A 19,667-nucleotide genomic window follows, 5' to 3' on the forward strand; every position below is an offset into this window, starting at 1 on the left:
TCAAACTCCGGGAGTTGACTTTGTTGCTGCCGACTTCTATAGAGAGTTGAAAAGTAATCGAGGATGATAGTACTGATTTCACTTTGGTCATGGATCCAATCGCCAGAGGAATTCTGTAAACCCCGGATTTCATTTTTTCGACGACGAGCCTGAACATGAGAGAATAGAAGATGTGAATGAGAATCCCCTAAAGCATCCCATTTGACTTTAGCACGTTATTTCTAATAGAGATAGGCCATCTGAGAATGCTGTATTTTCTCTTCTCTTAAAGAGAGAAAGAGATGTCGATGAAGTTTGGATTCAAGATTGTTGGCCAATGGGGAAAGTGATTTATGTAAATCTTTCCAGTTGATACCCCATAATCGCTTATGGGAAACACACCAAGTAAGTAGCTTTGAACGCAAAGATTCCAATTTTCGAGAAATGGAGAACATGGGTGAACCCGAGACTTCTAAAGCCCATGATAGAGTAATGATAGAAGCTACCTCTTTTGAAAGAAGACACCAATTGTCAACTCTGTAAGGTTTACGACTCTGGGAGTCCTTTTTTTTCCCGTAGAATTATAGCAGCATGATCCGAAAACAGAATTGGCTGATGTAGGAGAAAAGCCTGTGGATGATTTAGTAACCAAGTTTGAGAAGCATAAGCTTTATCCAATCGTTCAAAAGTTGGATGTCCATTATTTTGACCATTAGTCCACGTAAAAGTGGGACCTGAAAAAGGAATATCCAAAAGCCCAGAGTATAATTTCCATTCCTGAAATTCCGTTTGACCAGCAATTGTAGCCGAACCACCCACTTTATCTGTACTATATTCAACCTGATTAAAATCCCCTATCAAAAGCACATTTTGATATTTTTGTAAAATAGAGGAAATTTCAGCCCAAACAGAAGAGCGTCCGAAAGGATGAGGCGAACCGTACACAAACATGATATATTTTATTTCATCATTTGGAGAAGCTATTTCACACAAAATTACATTAGTAGATACTATAAGAGGTACTACACTAAGCGGGGCAAACCAAAAAACAACCAACCCGCCACTAAGACCCTGAGAGTCTACACCACAAAAGCCTTCAAACCTAAGGGAAGCTAACTTATTTACAGCAACATTAACTTCTACTAGAGTTTCCATTATAAACATGATATCTACAGAAAAGGAGCGGACTAGTGAGCTTAAGTACGGAACCTTAGGGGAGTCCGCTGTACCAAGACCCCTACAGTTCCAAGCACCAACATTCATGGTGATGTTGGTGACTCTTGAAGATGAGCCACCGAACCTTTATCAGAAGGAGAGGATGCCGACGAGCCTGAAAATGATTGACCCTTAGAACCTTTGCGTTTTTTTAGTTGCTTGTAACAGGCAAAACAACCAGGAGACGGTATCGAAGGAGGCGTATCTGGTTCTTTGGAAGATGCTGGTCGTTTCGAAGGACGTGAACCTTTGACCCATTTCCAAATCTTTTCTTTTCCCCGGGTCATACGAAGACGAAGCGAGATTTCACACTTACTCATATCAATTGCAGAGGGAGGAGATGAGTGTTCTGAGATTGTTGGAGATGAACTATCAGAAACCGCAATATTCAGAGGTTGAGAATCCACAGGGCTCGAAGCATGAAATTGAGGAGACCAATCCATTGGTGTTGCTTCATCAGGAATTTCAGTTGAGTCGTCCGAGATTATAATCAGTTCACCCGAATTTGCAATTGAATTGTCTGAAATCTCGATTGGGGTGTTACCAACAGATGGCGGCCAATGAGAAAATTCAAAGCCCCCTGAGGACGAATCCGGCAGATAACCTGAACTGTCAGCCACGTTCGTCGGAAAAGAAGAGGCTAGAGAAGGAGACGGGGATTCGATCTGATGCTGCTGTGATTCAGTCGAGTTGTGAGAATTGGAGGGTATCCAATTACTTGGGCTAGGCCCAAAAGGATCAGGAAATAGGGGTCCAGTTGGACCTAGAGGAGGGGGGGAGAAAATTGGAGTAGGGTCCAAGTTGATGTTGCCCAAGTCTTGAAAAAGAATACCCCTATAATGATGTGCAGCTTGAGGCCCAAAAGGAGAAGACGGCCCACGAACCAAAGAAGCCTCCACATACGGATCCAGATCAAGTTGGCTGGGTTGAGTGGGCCCAGTCGGTGTAACAACATTTCTCTGACCCGTGTCTGAAGTTGGGTGAGATTGAAAACCATGATAAATTTGATGAGGCAGCATAAAAGAGGCACGTGGATTTGAAGCTTGAAAATTAACATCTTGAGGATTATCAGCAGAGACATGTGTTGGATGTTCCCAATTAGTGACAGGCCTCCATCCTTGACGAGGATTGCGTGCATGAATGCCACGTGTGAATCCCGGCGGTGATGGTGGCGGCACCTCATCGACCTCCCAATCTTCCCGGATACACCTATTAACACCCAAGTCTCGACGCCATACTTCATCCCTGCTATTTCGAAACCCAGTATATGGTGGTTCGGGAAATAAACCCGGAATAGACGCCGAAGGAGGTGGTGGAGGAGGAGAGTTGACAGCCCCTGTTGAAAAATTATCAATAATATCACTTAGAGAATCCCAATCCAAGGGATGAGAATCCGCCGGATATTCAAACGGGTCATCTTGATCATTATCACCAAACCATAGTTCAGTTGTCCAATTTTCCGGATTGGGAGTAATACCACGAATTGCATTAGTATATAAAGAAACATCCGTTGGACCAAATAAAACACGTGCGCCGCCATCGTGTAGCTTACGAAAGCGGCTTTCCAAGAGAAACTTACCCAATTCGTAGGATTTAGGACAAGTCTCACGACCGTGTCCGACAAATCCACACTTTTTGCAAAAGCGGAATATACCCTCATATTTTAATTTGACCCAAGTAACATGATTTCCATAAGTAGGAAAGAAACAACCCGCAATTAAGGGTAACGACAAATCAACTAATATTTTAACTTTTGGTCGCGGGATAGGAAACTGACCGTTATGATCTTCTTCCATAAGCAAGTCACCTACATGATGGAGGATTGATGACGCTACCTGCAGGACTGAATATCTGATTGGAAGTCCTTGAGCTTGTACCCACATCGGAGCTAAATTCAGATTCATGTTTTCCGGCACCTCGTGTCCTCGAAGCCTTTGCAACACCATGAGACTTCCCTTGAAATGAACCCAACCAAGTTGATCAAGATCATCCGCATCATATTGATTGGTGCAGCAAAATATAAATTCCGAGCCATAAGGATACACCTTGACAGGACCTCGGAGATGCCAGAACCTTGAGACTAACCTTTGAACCAGAGCAACTGAAAACTTTCGAATATCCCAAAATTTTCCGATGACAGTGCACTCCCAATCAAAAGCATCTTGAAAAGATTCGGGAGGAAATTGATAAGTACCTATAATATGGGGATAGACGAACGTCCTAGGAAAATTCTATCTGACATGTTAAAGATTGAGAAACTTGGTAGAAGATTTACTTAAAAAAACTAAGAACAGAGGACTTGAAATGGATATTGGAGCTTGAAGGGAAAAAGAGAGTGTTCTCTCACTAAGTTTTCTCTCTCTAGAGAGTTTTTAGTTATATATATATATACTCCTTCTGTATGTTATTACTAGCATCACTTTTGTTTTGCAATCGTATTTTACTACTCCATCCGTTTTTAAATACTTGCTCCATATCTCCATACGCGGAGTTTTAGGAAAAATTGGAGAAAGTAATAAAATGTGAAGGTAGTGGGGTTGGTGGAAAAATAAAAAATCGGAAAAAACCAAAGTAGTGGAGAAAAAAGTGAAGGAGAGAGATTATGGAATTAATGTTGTTGGGTCCACTATGTGAAAGAAATTAATTCTCGTCAAAAATGTGAAAGAAATTAATTAAATATTGTAAAAGTTTTACAAATAAGGAAATGGAGCAAGTATTTAAAAACGACCGAAAAAAGAAAGTGGAGCAAGTATTTAAAATGAAGGGAGTACTTATTTTATTTTGGGTTGTTAAACGTCGCTCTCATTTTTTAAAGGGAACTCTTGCATTTTTTTTTTTTGGATTTTTCTTTTGTACCCCTAGCATATGAATACTCACGACTCACTCCATGACACTCACAAGTCACAACTCTCATAATTCACTCTCTAACCTCACTATCATACTCTCATTCACTCTCATTTTATATCACAAAAATTAAACAAATTAAATTAATTAAAATCTGAAAAAAAAATAACAAAACAACACCACCAACAACCCACCACCGACGGCCACGAATTGAAGGAGGTGACAAATTACCGGCTATGAAAGATCCCCAGCGCATTAGGGTGAGTTACGGTGGTCGAGGGCTGGGCGGCGGCGAATAGTTAATTTTTTTTTTAAAAAAAACTGAAATTCAGGACTTCCGCCAGAAATTTACAGAAGTACCTAGGAGGATCCGCTTGAGATTTCCGGATCCTGCTTAAAATTCCGGATCCTCCTTGGTTCTTCCGGAAATTTTAGGCGAAAGTGTAGATCCGCCTAAAATTTTCGGAAGAACCGAGGAGGATCCGGAAATTTCAGGCGTATCCTCCTAGGTACTTCCGTAAATTTTAGGTGGAAGTCCGAATTTCGATTTTCTTTTTTCGTGAAGCTGTTTATTGTTATTATAATTATTATTAAAAAAAAACTAATTAATATCATTATTAGTAATGTTATTGTGATTAGTATGTTATTCTTAATATGATTATTGTTATTATGATTATTGTTGTTGTTGTTAATTATGATTATTGTTGTTGTTATTATGATTAATATTATTATTAGTAATATTATTATCATGATTATAAATATTAGTAACATTATTAATATTAATATTTATTATTATTGTTGTTGTTGTTGTTGTTGTTATGATTATTAATATTAGTAATATTATTATTAATATTATTGTTAGTAATATTATTATTATGATTATTGTTGTTGTTGTTGTTATGATTAGTGTTGTTATTAGGATATTGTTTTGTGTTGTTGTTGTTAGTATATTGTATTATAGTTATTAGTATATTGCAAAATATGTGGTTTATAATAATAATAATAATAATTATTATTATTATTTTTGGTAATGGTGTTGTTATGAAATTATTTTATGTGAATACTAATATTTGTTGTCCAACTTTAATCAAATAGTGTTATTTCTAATTATTACATGTATTTGATTTTGTGTAGATTAAGGGTTTGGGTGCTCATCTTGCATTATCATGACGTTTGAATGCGTTTGTTAGGAGGCAGTCATTTCGTTCAGCTATTACCGGGTCACCGCTTCATCATGAGCATCATTATGGGTCTCCTAGTGGTTGGTCGGGAGAGCATCAGTCACAAGGTAGCCGGCCCATGTATTCACCAGGTGGACTACCTACATCTGACGAAGATTCTACAAGTCATGCTGATTGGGATGAAGAATAGGACCCTCAGGATTATCATATGGATATAGGTGTCAGCATGGGAGATTTATCAGTAGTCAAACGAGTTATCCTACCACCAGCTCGGTAGAGACATGGTTAGTGCAGCAGCCGATGCCAGGTGGTCCTAAGGATGGGACTTTATCCCTAGTTTTGGTGGTCACATGGCGTCATATATATGGGTCGAGAAGGAGCGAAATGTATTGCTGTGTTTGAGTAGGACTTAGTTTAGTTCTGAATTGGTTAAGTGGTGAGGTCGTCTTCCACAAGAGCACCTCGAATTTATTGATGGCAATTGGCTGACTACCTTACCCGGGCTTATGTTTAAAAACTTGATTGGCCGTTGATTTCTGCTTTTGTTGAAAGATGGCAGCCAGATACGAACACATTTCATATCTCGTTTAGGGAGATCAAGATCATGCTGCATGATGTGTATTATACTGTTGGGATTCGTGTTCATGATTCCATGGTTACCACTACCCTAACACGAATGCCATACGGGACGCGTGCTCGGTTACCATGGATATGACTACGGATGAGGTGAATGAGGAGTGCAGTACTAAGACGATTCACCCTTGGTTGAACTAAGTAGCAAAAGGAAATAAATCTTGAATTGTTAACATCCAATGCTGCTCCCCAACCGCCCCACCATCCCATCAAATACCCCAATTTATATTAATCCAAAGTCTTCCAAGCCCGTAAATCCATTTTTACAACATAGGATGACAGGCGATCTCGTTTGCTATTATGTCCCGAGTGTCATACCATTTCACTTGATCACCAAAGAAGAAGTTGGCCACACAATGAAAGCGATAGTTCCCATCACCAATGACATCCTTCAATGCCATTATGTAAGGCAACATCGGTGCCGAAAGCAAGTGCAAATACTTGCATTGACTAATGTCACACGGATCTTTTACACAAAAAATAGTCAATTAATAGTAACGCTACAAGCTGAAATACATTTAATTCAAAAATTTAATACTCAATTATTAGTACCTGTTTGTTGGTTACCACCACGTTGAGTGTTTCGACGGTTTACATGCTAGAAATAACTTTGATCACGCCTGGTATCATCATTCCTCCGTCGACCTCAAACGATGAGGTTTACATGTGGTTCTTCAAGGTTTGTATGATCCAGATGCAGCTCTTCTTCAATGATGCGAGATACTTTCCGAAGTACAGCAGGGTCACTATCAACAACATCATCAACAAGGGAACGAAAATGTGCAGCTTCCTCGGTCGAATCGTTAACCAATTCAGGAATATTAACACCATCACCAATAACTAAGGTCTTCCAGAAAGAATGAATTTGCCTGGTGTATAAGCCTGTCTGTGCAACTAGCGAATCATGTATCTAACAAGTACATGGTACACCATGAGTCACACGCATTGGACATCCACAACGCTCATACACCTGGTAACTCAACTCTCGCATCCTTGTCGTCTCATCATCGAGTACTTTCAAACAATGTTGAGACACTTTGCCATTTATACGTGACAGTGGCAATTGTCTGTACTTCTCACCAATTTTAGATCTTGATGCCTCTAAATCATTACGAATTGCAATGATCTGATTATCTATATGAAAATGTACTCAGGCCCATCCGGTATCCAAAGAACCTTCCATTGATTCATATTATTAAAACATTATAAATTTTTTATTAAAAATACATTAACGAAGTAAAGACAACAACTGCTATAGCAAAACAACGAACCTGTCTAAATTTTGACGTGGGAAAAACTAGGTCGTTGAACTAATCCTCCCTAAGCCAAACAAAATATATAATCACTCAACTAACCTAAATACAAGCATAGAGGCAAGTCAAGGTCGAACCACTAGGAACAATTATGCTTAAGTGTTCTCGATCAATGCCTAAGTTAGGTCGACGTCTAAGGATAGAAGGAAATATTAACAACTAACTAAGCAAAGAACCAAACAGATAAAGCGCTAGGGAATGGGGATCAACAAGTAATCATGACAATTGCATCAACTTGGGACAAATATGCTAATCAAAGGTTGTGAAGCTATCAATTGAAATCAAAGAGCTATCTCCTAGTTGTTAAGCTAGATGTCTCTACGAATAACAAACTAAAAGAACCAAAATTCAAACCAATCGATAATTGCAATTCCTAAATCAATTAGTCGTATTATTATCAATTACAATGCAATCTAGCATAATTCTCAAAGCCTAATCGAATTATACAAATGCAAACTTACATTAATCAATTTAATCTCAACAATTAATCAAAAAAATCCCCAGATTAAGCACAATCAATCAATCATACGTTAAGTTAGTTTCACCCTATCCCTAGCAATACGACTACACAAGATTCATCATCTAATCACAAACAACTAAAGAAATCAAGAATCAACAAAATATCAAGAACAATTACACTAATCAAAGATCAAATCATCAACATCAAACCAAACAAATAAGGAATTAAACAATGCAATAAAATGACATAGAGTTAGAAATGCTCATTGATAACAACGAAGATCTTCAACACAATTGTCACTCTTGCATCATCAATTTCTCAATCACCATTAATATTCCTCACTTTCTCTCTCAAAAACTACTCCTAAACTAACCCTAAATCTCGAGAGAGAAGCTCTCAACCTAAGCTAAATCTATTTAGAGGTGATAGTAAAATTTCTAAAGCCTAAGAGTTACATGAATGATGAATAAAGGAAAACCATGCAATATATATAAAAGAGGAGAAACGGAGCAAAACCGCAAAAAAGACCCCGAAAGCCGTGCCTGCGGAGAACTCGGCTGCGCCCGCGAAGGAGAACAAGGTACGAAGGAAGCCATGCCCGCGGCTAGAGCTCTCGCCCGCGGGGCTAGGCCCGCGCCCAGCCCGTGGTGGCAAACTGCCCAAAATGGTAGTTTTGGTGCAACCACCACGCGCCCGCGCTGGCAGACCCTGCGCTTGCGGCTAGCCCGCGCCCACAGCGCCTGGGCAGCTTGGTGTTGCGCGCTTGGTTCGTGGCTGCTGCGCGGTGGCTACTTAGGGCAGCGACCTTGATGCTTGGGGCTGCTGCCTTGGTGCTCGGGGTCGCTGCCTTGGTACTCGTGCTTGCGGAGCTTGCTTGGTTACTTGACTTGCATGCTTGGCTTCCCGAACTTGGCTCCGTTGATTTCCTTGAATGTGCTTAAGCTTCCTCCTCGATAATTAAATCCCGGGAAACTCAACACACCTACAAAACAGGTCATAGAAACGGAGAAGCGAGAAAAATATCCGAGAAATGAATAAAATAATAAGAAAATAATTAAAAGCACGCATTTCTCTAAACTTACACACAAACACGCAAATCAAGCATTATCACCTAAACACACGACATAGAAGGCAAAAAACGAGCATAAAAATACGAAGAAAACCTACCCTAAGAGTGCCATAAATGGCACTCATCAATGTTTCAAACCACGTCTTCACTGCTGAATGTTGGCTCTCAACTCTACAGTTACTCGTGTTACCAAAGTGAAGAACATGGTTCATCCAACATGTTATAAATTTGTTTTTATGACAAAGCCATGTTCTCTCAACATAAAGTATCACTGTCGGATAACTTGCCCACCTAGCTTTCATTTTAGCTAGAGCAACATCACACATTTGCCATTTTTGAAACTCGCACCAATCTTCTTGTTTTTGAACCATATCAGTCACCCTAGCCTCCCACATATTTGTTAATGTGCCATTGATAGAGTAAATGCGACGTCCCTTGAAACACTTCTCTCAAAGCCACATAGAGGCCAAGTCCACGGTTTGACAAAAATACCGCTGGCTCTTTACCAAACCCAATCAACTCTCTTAATCTCTGCAACACCCACCAATATCTTGTCGTGCACTCGTTGCCCATGAAAACTTAACCAACTAGGAATCCTGGTTTGTCGTTCTTACACCTACTATCTCAAAGAACGACATTCCATATCGGTTGGTCTTGTAAGTCGAATCCATACCTATTATATGTGGGTATGTGCGGAGTATGTTCACCGTGACTAGGTGCACCATAATTGCATGTTGCAGAACGCCGAGGTCATCGGCCATGACCTATTAAACATACTAACTCTGTCTCGCAAAATAAAGAAATTGCTTAAGAACTCCTCCGCCTTCAGACATCTCCATTCTCAACTCATTTCGGCAATTGTAAACGTATCTAATGTTTGGATGATCATTAGGAAATTGCTCTACAATAGTTTCCATGATGTTACGCGACGTAACCTTAGAGTTTGTCATGTTACGCACAACCATTTTTGCACCCGGGCTCAATCCACTAACTTAACGATGACCGTCCTGATTGATGTGCGTCATAAATGGCACACATTTGAAGAGCATTTAGGTCCTTTCTATCCTCTTTTCATAGCTTTCATGCTTAATAAGTGCTTAGTTTTATGCTTTGTTGCTTAGTTTTACCCTTTCTTATTTTGTAGTTTTCGTGCATTTCGTTGGTTTTCTAGCCTTTTCTACTTTATTTGCTCTATTTTCGTGGTTTTAGGTATCGAACAAGGTTCGGGTCTTGATTTTGGTGATCCACTATGGTGGAGGAAGCTTTTGGATCAAGTTCATGGCATTCGGGAAGCTCAAGATGCAAAGAAGTGGAAGTTCCGAGTCTTGGCTCTTCTCTTGCGCTCGCATGCGGTGCTACCATCAAAATGGTTGTGTGCCCACCAATATTAATCCTTAGCTACTGCCACTTCTAGTGTTCATCACCATCATAAGTCATGCACCCATCACATATGCTCAAATCTTTAAAGAGTCGAAGAAACCCAGCTGGGTGCGGCCGCACGTGCGGGTGGTGCGGGCGCACACCAGGGTTGTACGGGCGCACACCATGGTGGTGCGGGTGCACATGATCTGTTGTGCGGCCGCGCCGCCGTGGGTCTTTTTTGCTCGGTTTTTGACGATCTTTCGCCTTTATATATACCTTTTGGAACCCAATTTTAGTAAGCAAGTTTCATATTACAATTAGATCATATTCCTAGCTTAGTTGAGAGATTCTCTCTCTAGATTTAGGGGTTAGTTTTAGGAGTAGATTTTTGGGAGAGAAAGTGAGGAATTTCAATGGTGATTGAGAGATTGAAGATTCAATGGTGACAGTTGTATTGGAGATCTTCTCTATTATCAATGAGCATTTCTAAACTCTATCTCATTTATTGTTTTGTTTAGTATTCCTGTTTCGATTCATTGATTTTGATTGGAATTTGATGATTTGATATTTGATCTTTGATTAGTGTAATTGTTCTTCTTAATTTGTTGATTGTTGATTTGATGATGATGTTAGAGTAGTTGTTTGGTTAGGGATTTGGTGAAACTTATATTATGTAATGGATTGATGTAGATTGGGGAATTTGATGGAGTTGATGATGTGATTAAATTGGTTAATTGATTATGCGCATGTGTGTGTTTGATTTAGGCTTGATCACCCTAGTTATTCGCACTAGATTGCATTGTAAGTTCACATTGATACGGACCATTGATTTGTGGGTTGCATTTACACAATTGTGGTGTCTTGTGATGTTTCTTAGCTAGAGTTTATCATAGTTGACGCTAGTTAGACCTCTAGGAGATAGCTTGATATGCTCTTTTGGTTGCATAATAATTGATCTTTCCTCACATTGCTTAACTTAGTCAATTTCCTATTCCAATTTGCTATGTTCATTGCTATTATAAGTGAATCCTAATCCCTAGCACTTTATTTGTTTGGTTCCTTTGTCTTAGTAGTTGTTAGTGTCCTCTTTTACCCTTCGTCTTCGACCTAGCTTAGGCACATAATTGGAAGCACTTAGACATTACCGTTCCTTTGGGTTCGATCATTGACTTACCTCTATACTTGTATTTAGGTTTGTTGAGTGTTTATAAATTCTGTTTGGCTTAGGGAGGATTAGTTCAACGACCTAGTTTTCCCCGTGTCACTAATATAGAATCATTGGATAGTTATGGGTCCCGGTTTTATCATTTTTTTGCACGGATCTTCCAACTGCCAGTGGTGAATTAATAAAAATACAAGAAAACAGACATTTTACGACAACTTTTTTCTGTCGCAAATAAGCAAAAAACCGTCGCAATTTCAAGTTACGACGGCTAACTGTCGTAAATTTTTTGTCGCTATCACAGTTGTCGCAAAAACAAAATTTTACGACAGTTTGACTGTCGCAAACACAATAACGACGATTTTTCTTAATTTCAGCGACAAATTCTAAATACGTCGTTGTAATGTGTTGCGACAGGTAAAAACTGTCGCAAACATGTGAGTTTACGCCAGTTTAAAGCTGTCGTAGCTAGTGACGGTTTTCAAAGCTGTCCTAATTTACGACAGCCACAAACTGTCGCAATGATGAAATTGTACGACATTTTAAAACTGTCGCTGATAACGATAGTTAGAAACCGTCGTAAATTACGACAGCTTTTATCAATCGCTAACTTCTTACTTACGTCAACTTTAGTCTGTCACAATATACGTGAGATAAAAATTGTCTTCTTTTCCGCCACCTATTTCACCCTTAGCTGAACCTATATCCATTCATCCATAGCACTAGTAATATAAATAACATAATAATGCATAAATTAAGCTACGTACTAATTGCATTAAAGTTTAATAATATTTAGGAAAAAAAGTTATGCACCAAGTTAGAAACATAACATCCAAAAGGTTAGTACTATACATATAGCATACAAAAGGTTAGTACTAACAATATGATACAAAAGGTTAGTACTACACATAACATGCTTAAGGTTAGTACTAATACCAATTAACACCTACAAGCTAAGACACTAGAGTCTGGTTAGCACCACCACCTCCCATGTTTGCGTTATCCTCCCGCTTGGGATGGAGAAGTGGAGTAGGAGTGCAAGAAAAAAGGTACTCATGGCCAAACTCAGACCAACCCTTCAGCATCTGCGTAATGAGAACCTTGTTCGCTCGCTGTGCCTCCTCCCTTTCTTTTTTGAGTGCCTCTTACAGTTTGACATCGAACAGAGCATGGATGTCCTCCAAGCGCGCTGCAACCTCTTCTTGTACTCGGGCTTCAACCTGATGAGAATTAATTGAACGACAGTATGGTTGCGATGAACCGTCTCTACGACTAGGAGGGGGTTCGTAGAACAGTCGATCACTCTGACCTAGTCCCTTAACCAAACCTCGCTTCCAACCACCAACTGTCTCCCAGTACAACTAGTTGGGGTTAGGTTGTGAACCCTGAGTAGTGCATTCTTCCACCTTCTTCTCATATGCATCTTGCAAAAATACACAAACATACAAACAGAGTTAAGTTTCTCGTCAGTTTACGACATTTTAGTTTGAAGTTGCAACAAAAAAGGTCATATGCTTTCCTACTTTTCAAAAACTCATAGTTGGACTGAATTGAACAAATTAACCCTTAATTAAGGTCTTATATGCATGTATTCAAGTTTCTAACACTTAAAATGAAACTTTTAGATCATATTTCTACCATCTGTTTTATTCATGCAAAGAGTAAAAAGGAAGAGTTAGTTTTAGGAAAAACATAAATTTGCAATTATGTTTACTTGTCAGCAAATTGATCCCAACACTGATGATATTTCAGATGGATGAAGCATTTATTCTAACTAATGCGACATAATACTTAGCTGGAGTTAAAGATCTAGAAACTAGCATAGATTTGGAAGGAACAGGAACAACAAAAAGACTTATATATGCTAGAGTAGACCGAACAGGCATATGATGATTATAACAAGAGTATGGCTTCTTAGATCATTGAAATTGACCCAAATTCAAATAAGGCTATTCAAACACAAAATTCTACATCCATTAGCATTGACATAGAGGTAAGTATAGAAGAGCTTGAGGTTCTAATCACAATAAAATGCCCATGGAAGGAATGCTTATTGATTCGTATTATGGAAGTACTAAACAATCTTAACATGGAGACTCATCACTCACTTCAATCATCAACTCTTAATGGTATTCTAATCGTGTTCCTTAAATCCAAGGTTTGAGTCCACCACTGAATCTTAGCAAATCTATTGATGGATATCTTTTAATTTATAATCATCAGTCTAGACAAATCCTGAAATGAGGTCAGCAAGTTTATGAATGCTGATTTTTCTTAATTTATTTTTAAACTTAATTTCAATTTCAGAAGGCAGCATTTGCATCAGAAGGGATGACCAAGGAACCTAAATGTTGAAATAAATCAGTAGCCTCTGTATATTATTAAATAAAATAATAATAAATAAAAAAATAAAAATAAAAAACACTTGAAACTAATTGACTATCTTCCTATCTTTTAATCTAAACTATGTACACCAAGTAGCTATTCCTACTTTGTGCTCCAGATATGAAGATTCTAGTAAACTAAGTTACTTTATCTGATAGTCGAATTAGAAATTGAAGGCAAAGAAAAGGAAAAAGTAGCACATACACAAGGCTTGAAATTAATAAAGCAGAGTGAGACAAGTAGCTGCTTTTAAGGCCAAATCGGTTAAAAACTCATGCTTAATGAAGCAGCAAGTAATTGGTCAGGCTTCATGCAAGAATTACAGGTGCAAATCACTCAAGTCAAAGCTCTTTTGTACCTCGAATAGTACCAGTTTATTAAGGACATCAATGTAAGATTGTAAATGTAATATCAGTCCTGACAAGTAACAGGTCTTTTATCAACATCATAAACTTATATAGTCTGCTTCTGCTTAATTCATCAAATATCAAATGTCGCAGCCAACTATGTCTCTAAATAACCAAAGAATGGATTCATGAATTCAGATATGTTAATTCCTTTCCTAAGACAACTCAACTGAGCTGTACGCTTATTAGTTACTAGCCTATGAACCACTATTAATACACATGAAACAGAGTACATATTCCAACAATTGCAACAAAGGTCTACAATATTTTTATAGAACAAAGAAACAGAAAATGTACATATCAAAGTCTTGTATACAATCAAATGAATGACTTAATCCTTTTACCATCAGTTTTATGCATGCATTGAAGTTTCTAACACTTAAAATAACCACATTTCGATCATATTTCTAACATTTCTGCTAATTCTAGGTAATGTTGCATTAAACTATCTCAAAATGGTCATTATTATGCATATAATTCAGATAATAAATTGAATAACAATTCTTGGATATTATCGCGATCTCTCTAGCCCTCTTATTGGCTGGCACTTTTCCTTTACCGGGAACGTCCTTGAAATGGGTCTTCAAGAACACCTTGGGGGCGGACGCGAGAACTCCACCAGAACCCTTTGCCTGTTTCATTCAAAGACGATAGATTAGTATGGAATTGTATTAGACAACAACTAAAAATTATATTAAATTGGTGTAGGTATTATTATGATTAACCATTTTCTTAGCATGTTGAAGCGACAAAATAGAACCCTGGAAGTGTGACGGTTCAATAGGATTAGACAAGGAAACGCCTCTTCTATTCTTTATAGCTTGTTTAGACTTTCTTAAGAACTTTTCATCCTTCCGAAGAGCCATCAATTCTGCAAAGACAGTTTCTCGCCCATCCAGAATGTATGGGCGGCCTGGATTTCTAACACTATAATGGTAGGACAAGTCGCTAAAACGTTTTGCAGCCTTCTTCTTGTACTCTTTTTCAACAATATTCTGCAAGTTTGGAGATCAATGAATCGAGCCTAGCACAAGGGCAGAAAAATGTATGAGAAATTAAATGTTTATGAAAAATGAAAAAAAAGCTTAAACTGAAAAAAAAACCTTAAACTGGTTCTACCAATGAGTCCTAGTTCCATTGTCGACCTCCTTGTATTTAATCCAAGGTTTGCGAAAGTTAGCCTGGAAGATGTATGTGATTGCATTGGGCACTTTATTGTTATGGAACCTAGTAAATACCAATAAATATTCATGTATCATAATTTCAATTTTTAACTTAATTACATGCTTACCATAACCCATCGGGGTGTAAAGTCCGTCTCGCCCCTTGGAAAGAACTCTCACCAGGCTCAACAACAGGTGGAGACGTATTCTGGGAAGCTGGTGTACTAGCATTAATTAGAGGGGACCCAAAATACTGTGACTCAGAGTCATCTACTTGGGTCTCTGGTATCAGTGTCTCTAGAACATGACAGTCATCTATTGGTATCTCTAGAACATGACTACTCTGGTTGTTTTGTATTTCTAACGATGGGAAAAGTTCCTTCCTATGTCCAGTGACCCCCCGTACCAAAACTCGTCATTTACCTACTGTCATAAGAACCTGGGCAAAAAAACCATTAATATGGGGAAAACTAGGTCGTTGAACTAATCCTCCCTAAGCCAAACATAATTTATAATCACTTAACAAACTTAAATACAAGTATAGAGGTAAGTCAAGGGTCGAACGACTACGAACGTTTATGTTCAAGGGCTCTCAATCATGTGCCTAAGCTAGGTCGAAGCTAAGAGTAAAGAGGTAACACTAACAACTACTAAAACAAAAAACCAAACAAATAAAGCACTAGGGAATAGGGATCAACGAGTAATCATGACAATTGCAACAACTTGGAAAAAGCATGTCAATCAATGGTTGTGAAGAGTAATGATAAGAGCAATCAATTGGAATCAAAGAGCTATCTCCTAATCGTTAAGCTAGATGTCTCTATGAATAACAAACTAAGAGAATCACCATCCAAACCAATCGATAATTGCAATTCCTAAATCAATTAGTCGTGTCATTTGTAATTACAATGCAATCTAGCATAATTCTCAAGGCCTAATCGAATTACACACATGCAAACATACATTAATCAATTTAATCTCAACAATTAATCAACACAATCCCCAAATTAAGCACAATCAATCAATCATACAAGTTTCACCCTATCCTTAGCCAAACAACTACTCTAACATCATCATCTAATCAACAAACAACTATAGAAATCAAGAATCAACAAAATATCAAGAACAACTACACTAATCAAGTATCAAACATCAAAATCAACAAAACAAACATGAATTTGAACAAAGCAAATAAATGAGATAGAGTTAGAAATGCTCATTGATAATAAAGAAGATCATCAACACAATTATCACCCTTGCATCTTTAATCTTTCAATCACCATTAAATTTCCTCATTTTCTCTCTCTAAAACCACTCCTAAACTAGCCTAATCTAGAGAGAGAAGCTCTCAACCTAACCTTAAATATGAGAGAGAAAAACTATTCTAAAACTAAGAATTACATGAATAATAACTAAAGGAAAACCGTACAATATAAATAAAAGAGGAGAAACGGAGCAAAAACCGCGAAGAAGACCCAGAAAGCCGCCCCCATGGAGAACTCGGTCGTACTCGCGAGGGAGAATAGGACACCCACAAGCCCGCGCCCGCGGGGTGCCCGCAGCCAGACCTCGGGAGCGAGCAAACTGCCTAAAATCGCCAGTTTTAGGCTGAAGCAACCCCACGCCCGCGGCCAGCCATTCCGCTCTCACGGTAGCAGGCCCGCGCCCGCGGGTGCTAGGCAGCTTGCTAAGCTGCTGGGCTGCGTGGTTGTGAGGCTGCTCGGCTACATGGCTGCTTGGTTGCGTGGCTAAGGGATGTCGCTTTGGTGCAACTTTCTCAGGGTAGCTTCTTGGTGCTTGTGCTTGCGGAGCTTGCTTTGTTTGGCTTGACTTACATGTTTGGCCTCCTAAACTTGGCTCCGTTGACTTTCATGAATGTGCTTGAGCTAATTAAGCGTGATTTGAAATACAAGTTCCCTTTAAACATGCACAAAAGGCATGATCAAGCAATAACAATAATATATAAATCAAGCAACATAATAATAACAAGAGTTATAACGATCATAATATCATGAATAAAGCTTTATAATAATAGCAAGATCCTAGGAATGATACTAACAAGATTAATAGCAAATCCTAGCATGTCATGAAACATCAAAGATCAAAGCTTTAGCCCTAACATGATTCTAACATGATATTAGAAGGAATGAAAGGCACCCTACACATGATTCTAGAAAGCATTAAAAATATCCTAACATGATACTAGGAATTAAACAAATATAAGCATGCTTTCTACATTAAAATAAAAAGGGAGTAAGCTAATTACTTACTTTGAAGCCTCGTACCTCTTTCTTATAACAAAATACACAAGTTAGTAAACTACAATGAAATAATAAAATTAAAGAATTAGATTAAATAATTGAAAGAAAGAGTTAAAGAGTTTAAACTGGATTTTGGACCAAACCCTCAGAAAGTATCAATATTTCACGTCCAGGGAGAAGGCAACTTCGAACATGGCTAGGTGTTTCTAGATTTAATGAGTGCGGTATTGTGTTTGTAAAAGCTAGTTTAGACAGAGAGAGAAAAAGAAAGCATGTATTGCTCGAGAGAGAATAGAGAGAATGACGAGGGGTCAAGCTAGGTCGTTGAAACTAACTCTACCCTAGGTCAAACAAAATTTATAGTCTCTCAACACACCCTTATACAAGTATAATGGTAAGTCGAGGGTCAAACCGCTAAGGAATGGGGGGCGATTATCTATTGTCTAAGTCAAGCTACTCCGAAATAGTAGGGTGAAGGTGTGTAATGCTAGGATAAGGACAACTAAAGCAAATGAGTCGAAATCAAGTATATAAAACACTAGGGGTAGGATCCACATATAATCGTAACAGATTCAACTAATTGGGAGGACAAAATGACTAAGTCGAGTGATGCGAGGGAAAACCAATCATGCAATCAAAAGAGTGTATCAAGCTGTTTTCCTAGAGTTCTAACTAGCGTCAACTACGAGAAACTCTAGCTAGGAACATCACAAAACACCTCAATCGACAAATGCAAGCCATAAATCAATTGTCCGTATCAATGTGAACTTACAATGAAATCTAGGGCAACAATCAAAGTTAGATACTCTTTAATCAATCGCACACATGCACATGATCAATCAACCAATTTAATCACATCATCAACTGCATCAATTTTCCCCAATTAGCATCAATCCATTACTAATATATGCTTCACCATCACCCCAGCAAGTAAACTACTCACTAGCCATGGAAATCAAGATCAAAACAAAGCTAAACAACAAATTCATCATGATCATATTAAACAAGCTAAAATCAATCACAATCAATCAAACTTGAACAATCAACAAAGAAATTGAAATCAAACTAAAGATCAAACTAAAGATAGAATTAAGGCAAAGAAATTCTTACAAACTTGATCAAAATTAAAGGAAATGTAGAAAGCTTCAATCACCAACCATCAATCTTCAAGTTTCTCTCTCTAAAAATCTAAGAACTAGCGTTTCTCTCTCTAAGAACTAGCGTTTCTCTCTCTAAGAAATCTAACCTAAAACTAATTCTAATTCTATTCTAATTATTCTCTCTCTAAAAATAGAAGGAAAAACTATATAAAGGAAAATTACAAAAGAAGAGCTAGTTAGATCGTCCAAAAGAAACCCGGAAAGGCGCGGTCGCAACAAGGGAAGCGCGGCCGCAAGAAAATGGGTACAGAAACAGGGGAACAAGGTGGTGTGCCCGCACCATAGGGTGGTGCGCCCGCACCAAAGGGTTGTGCGCCCGCACCATAGGGTTGTGCGTTCGCACCTCAATCGGGCGCGCCCGCACTTTGAAGCAGGGCACTCCTTCCCTTCTTCGTTGATGCTCAACCTCCTGCGCTGGTCTTGGTGATGATGATAAACACTAAGGTAGGCAGTCTTGAAATGACTTCCATGGTGGGTTCAAGACCAAATATGATGCCCCCACCGCATGCATACATCAACTCATGAACTTGCTCCTTGCATTTCTTCAAACTTGAGCTCCAAATGGCAAGTTAGAGGCATCCAAAATGATGTAAAATGAGGGAAGAAGACTCGGGAATCCTTGGATCACGATCTCAACCTGAAAAATAAACGAAAACAAACAAATAAAAGAGAAAAAGACCAAATAAACCAATAAATGCACAAAGAAAAAAACTGACTAAGGAAAGTACAAATTAAAGAAATAAGGAATAAAACTAAGGAAAACTATGGAAAAGAGACATAAAAGAGCATGAAATTCATCCTAAAAGAAACCAATTGAGTGCCATAAATAACACTCATCAGAGAATTCTTAATCAGAATTGGTTGATTGAAAACGGATGTCTAGGGACCCTATTTATAGGAAAATAGTCCAGAATCCGATAGAAAATAGTCAGAATTTGAAGAGGAATAAAACGCCATCTTATCGCCAACGATACGCTTCGTCGCCAGGCGACGCAAGACAGTTTTTTGCGGATTATGTTTTTATCATATCTTTTGACCCAAAAGGCCAAATAAAGCATATAATATGTCGTTGG

The 19,667-nt window shown here is 38.4% G+C and overlaps 1 protein-coding gene across 1 annotated transcript; it reads right to left on the minus strand.

Annotated features, from left to right (window-relative positions):
• Positions 1-525: 525 nt before the first annotated feature.
• Positions 526-1,242, minus strand: LOC145616973 (uncharacterized). The gene has a single exon (XM_081671684.1). It carries the CDS (start codon positions 1,240-1,242, stop codon positions 526-528), a length of 717 nt encoding a protein of 238 aa, XP_081527810.1.
• Positions 1,243-19,667: the final 18,425 nt, after the last annotated feature.

The sequence above is a fragment of the Chenopodium album genome, chromosome 26, assembly GCF_948465745.1.
Source record: "Chenopodium album chromosome 26, dcCheAlbu1.1, whole genome shotgun sequence".
Lineage (NCBI taxonomy): Eukaryota > Viridiplantae > Streptophyta > Magnoliopsida > Caryophyllales > Amaranthaceae > Chenopodium > Chenopodium album.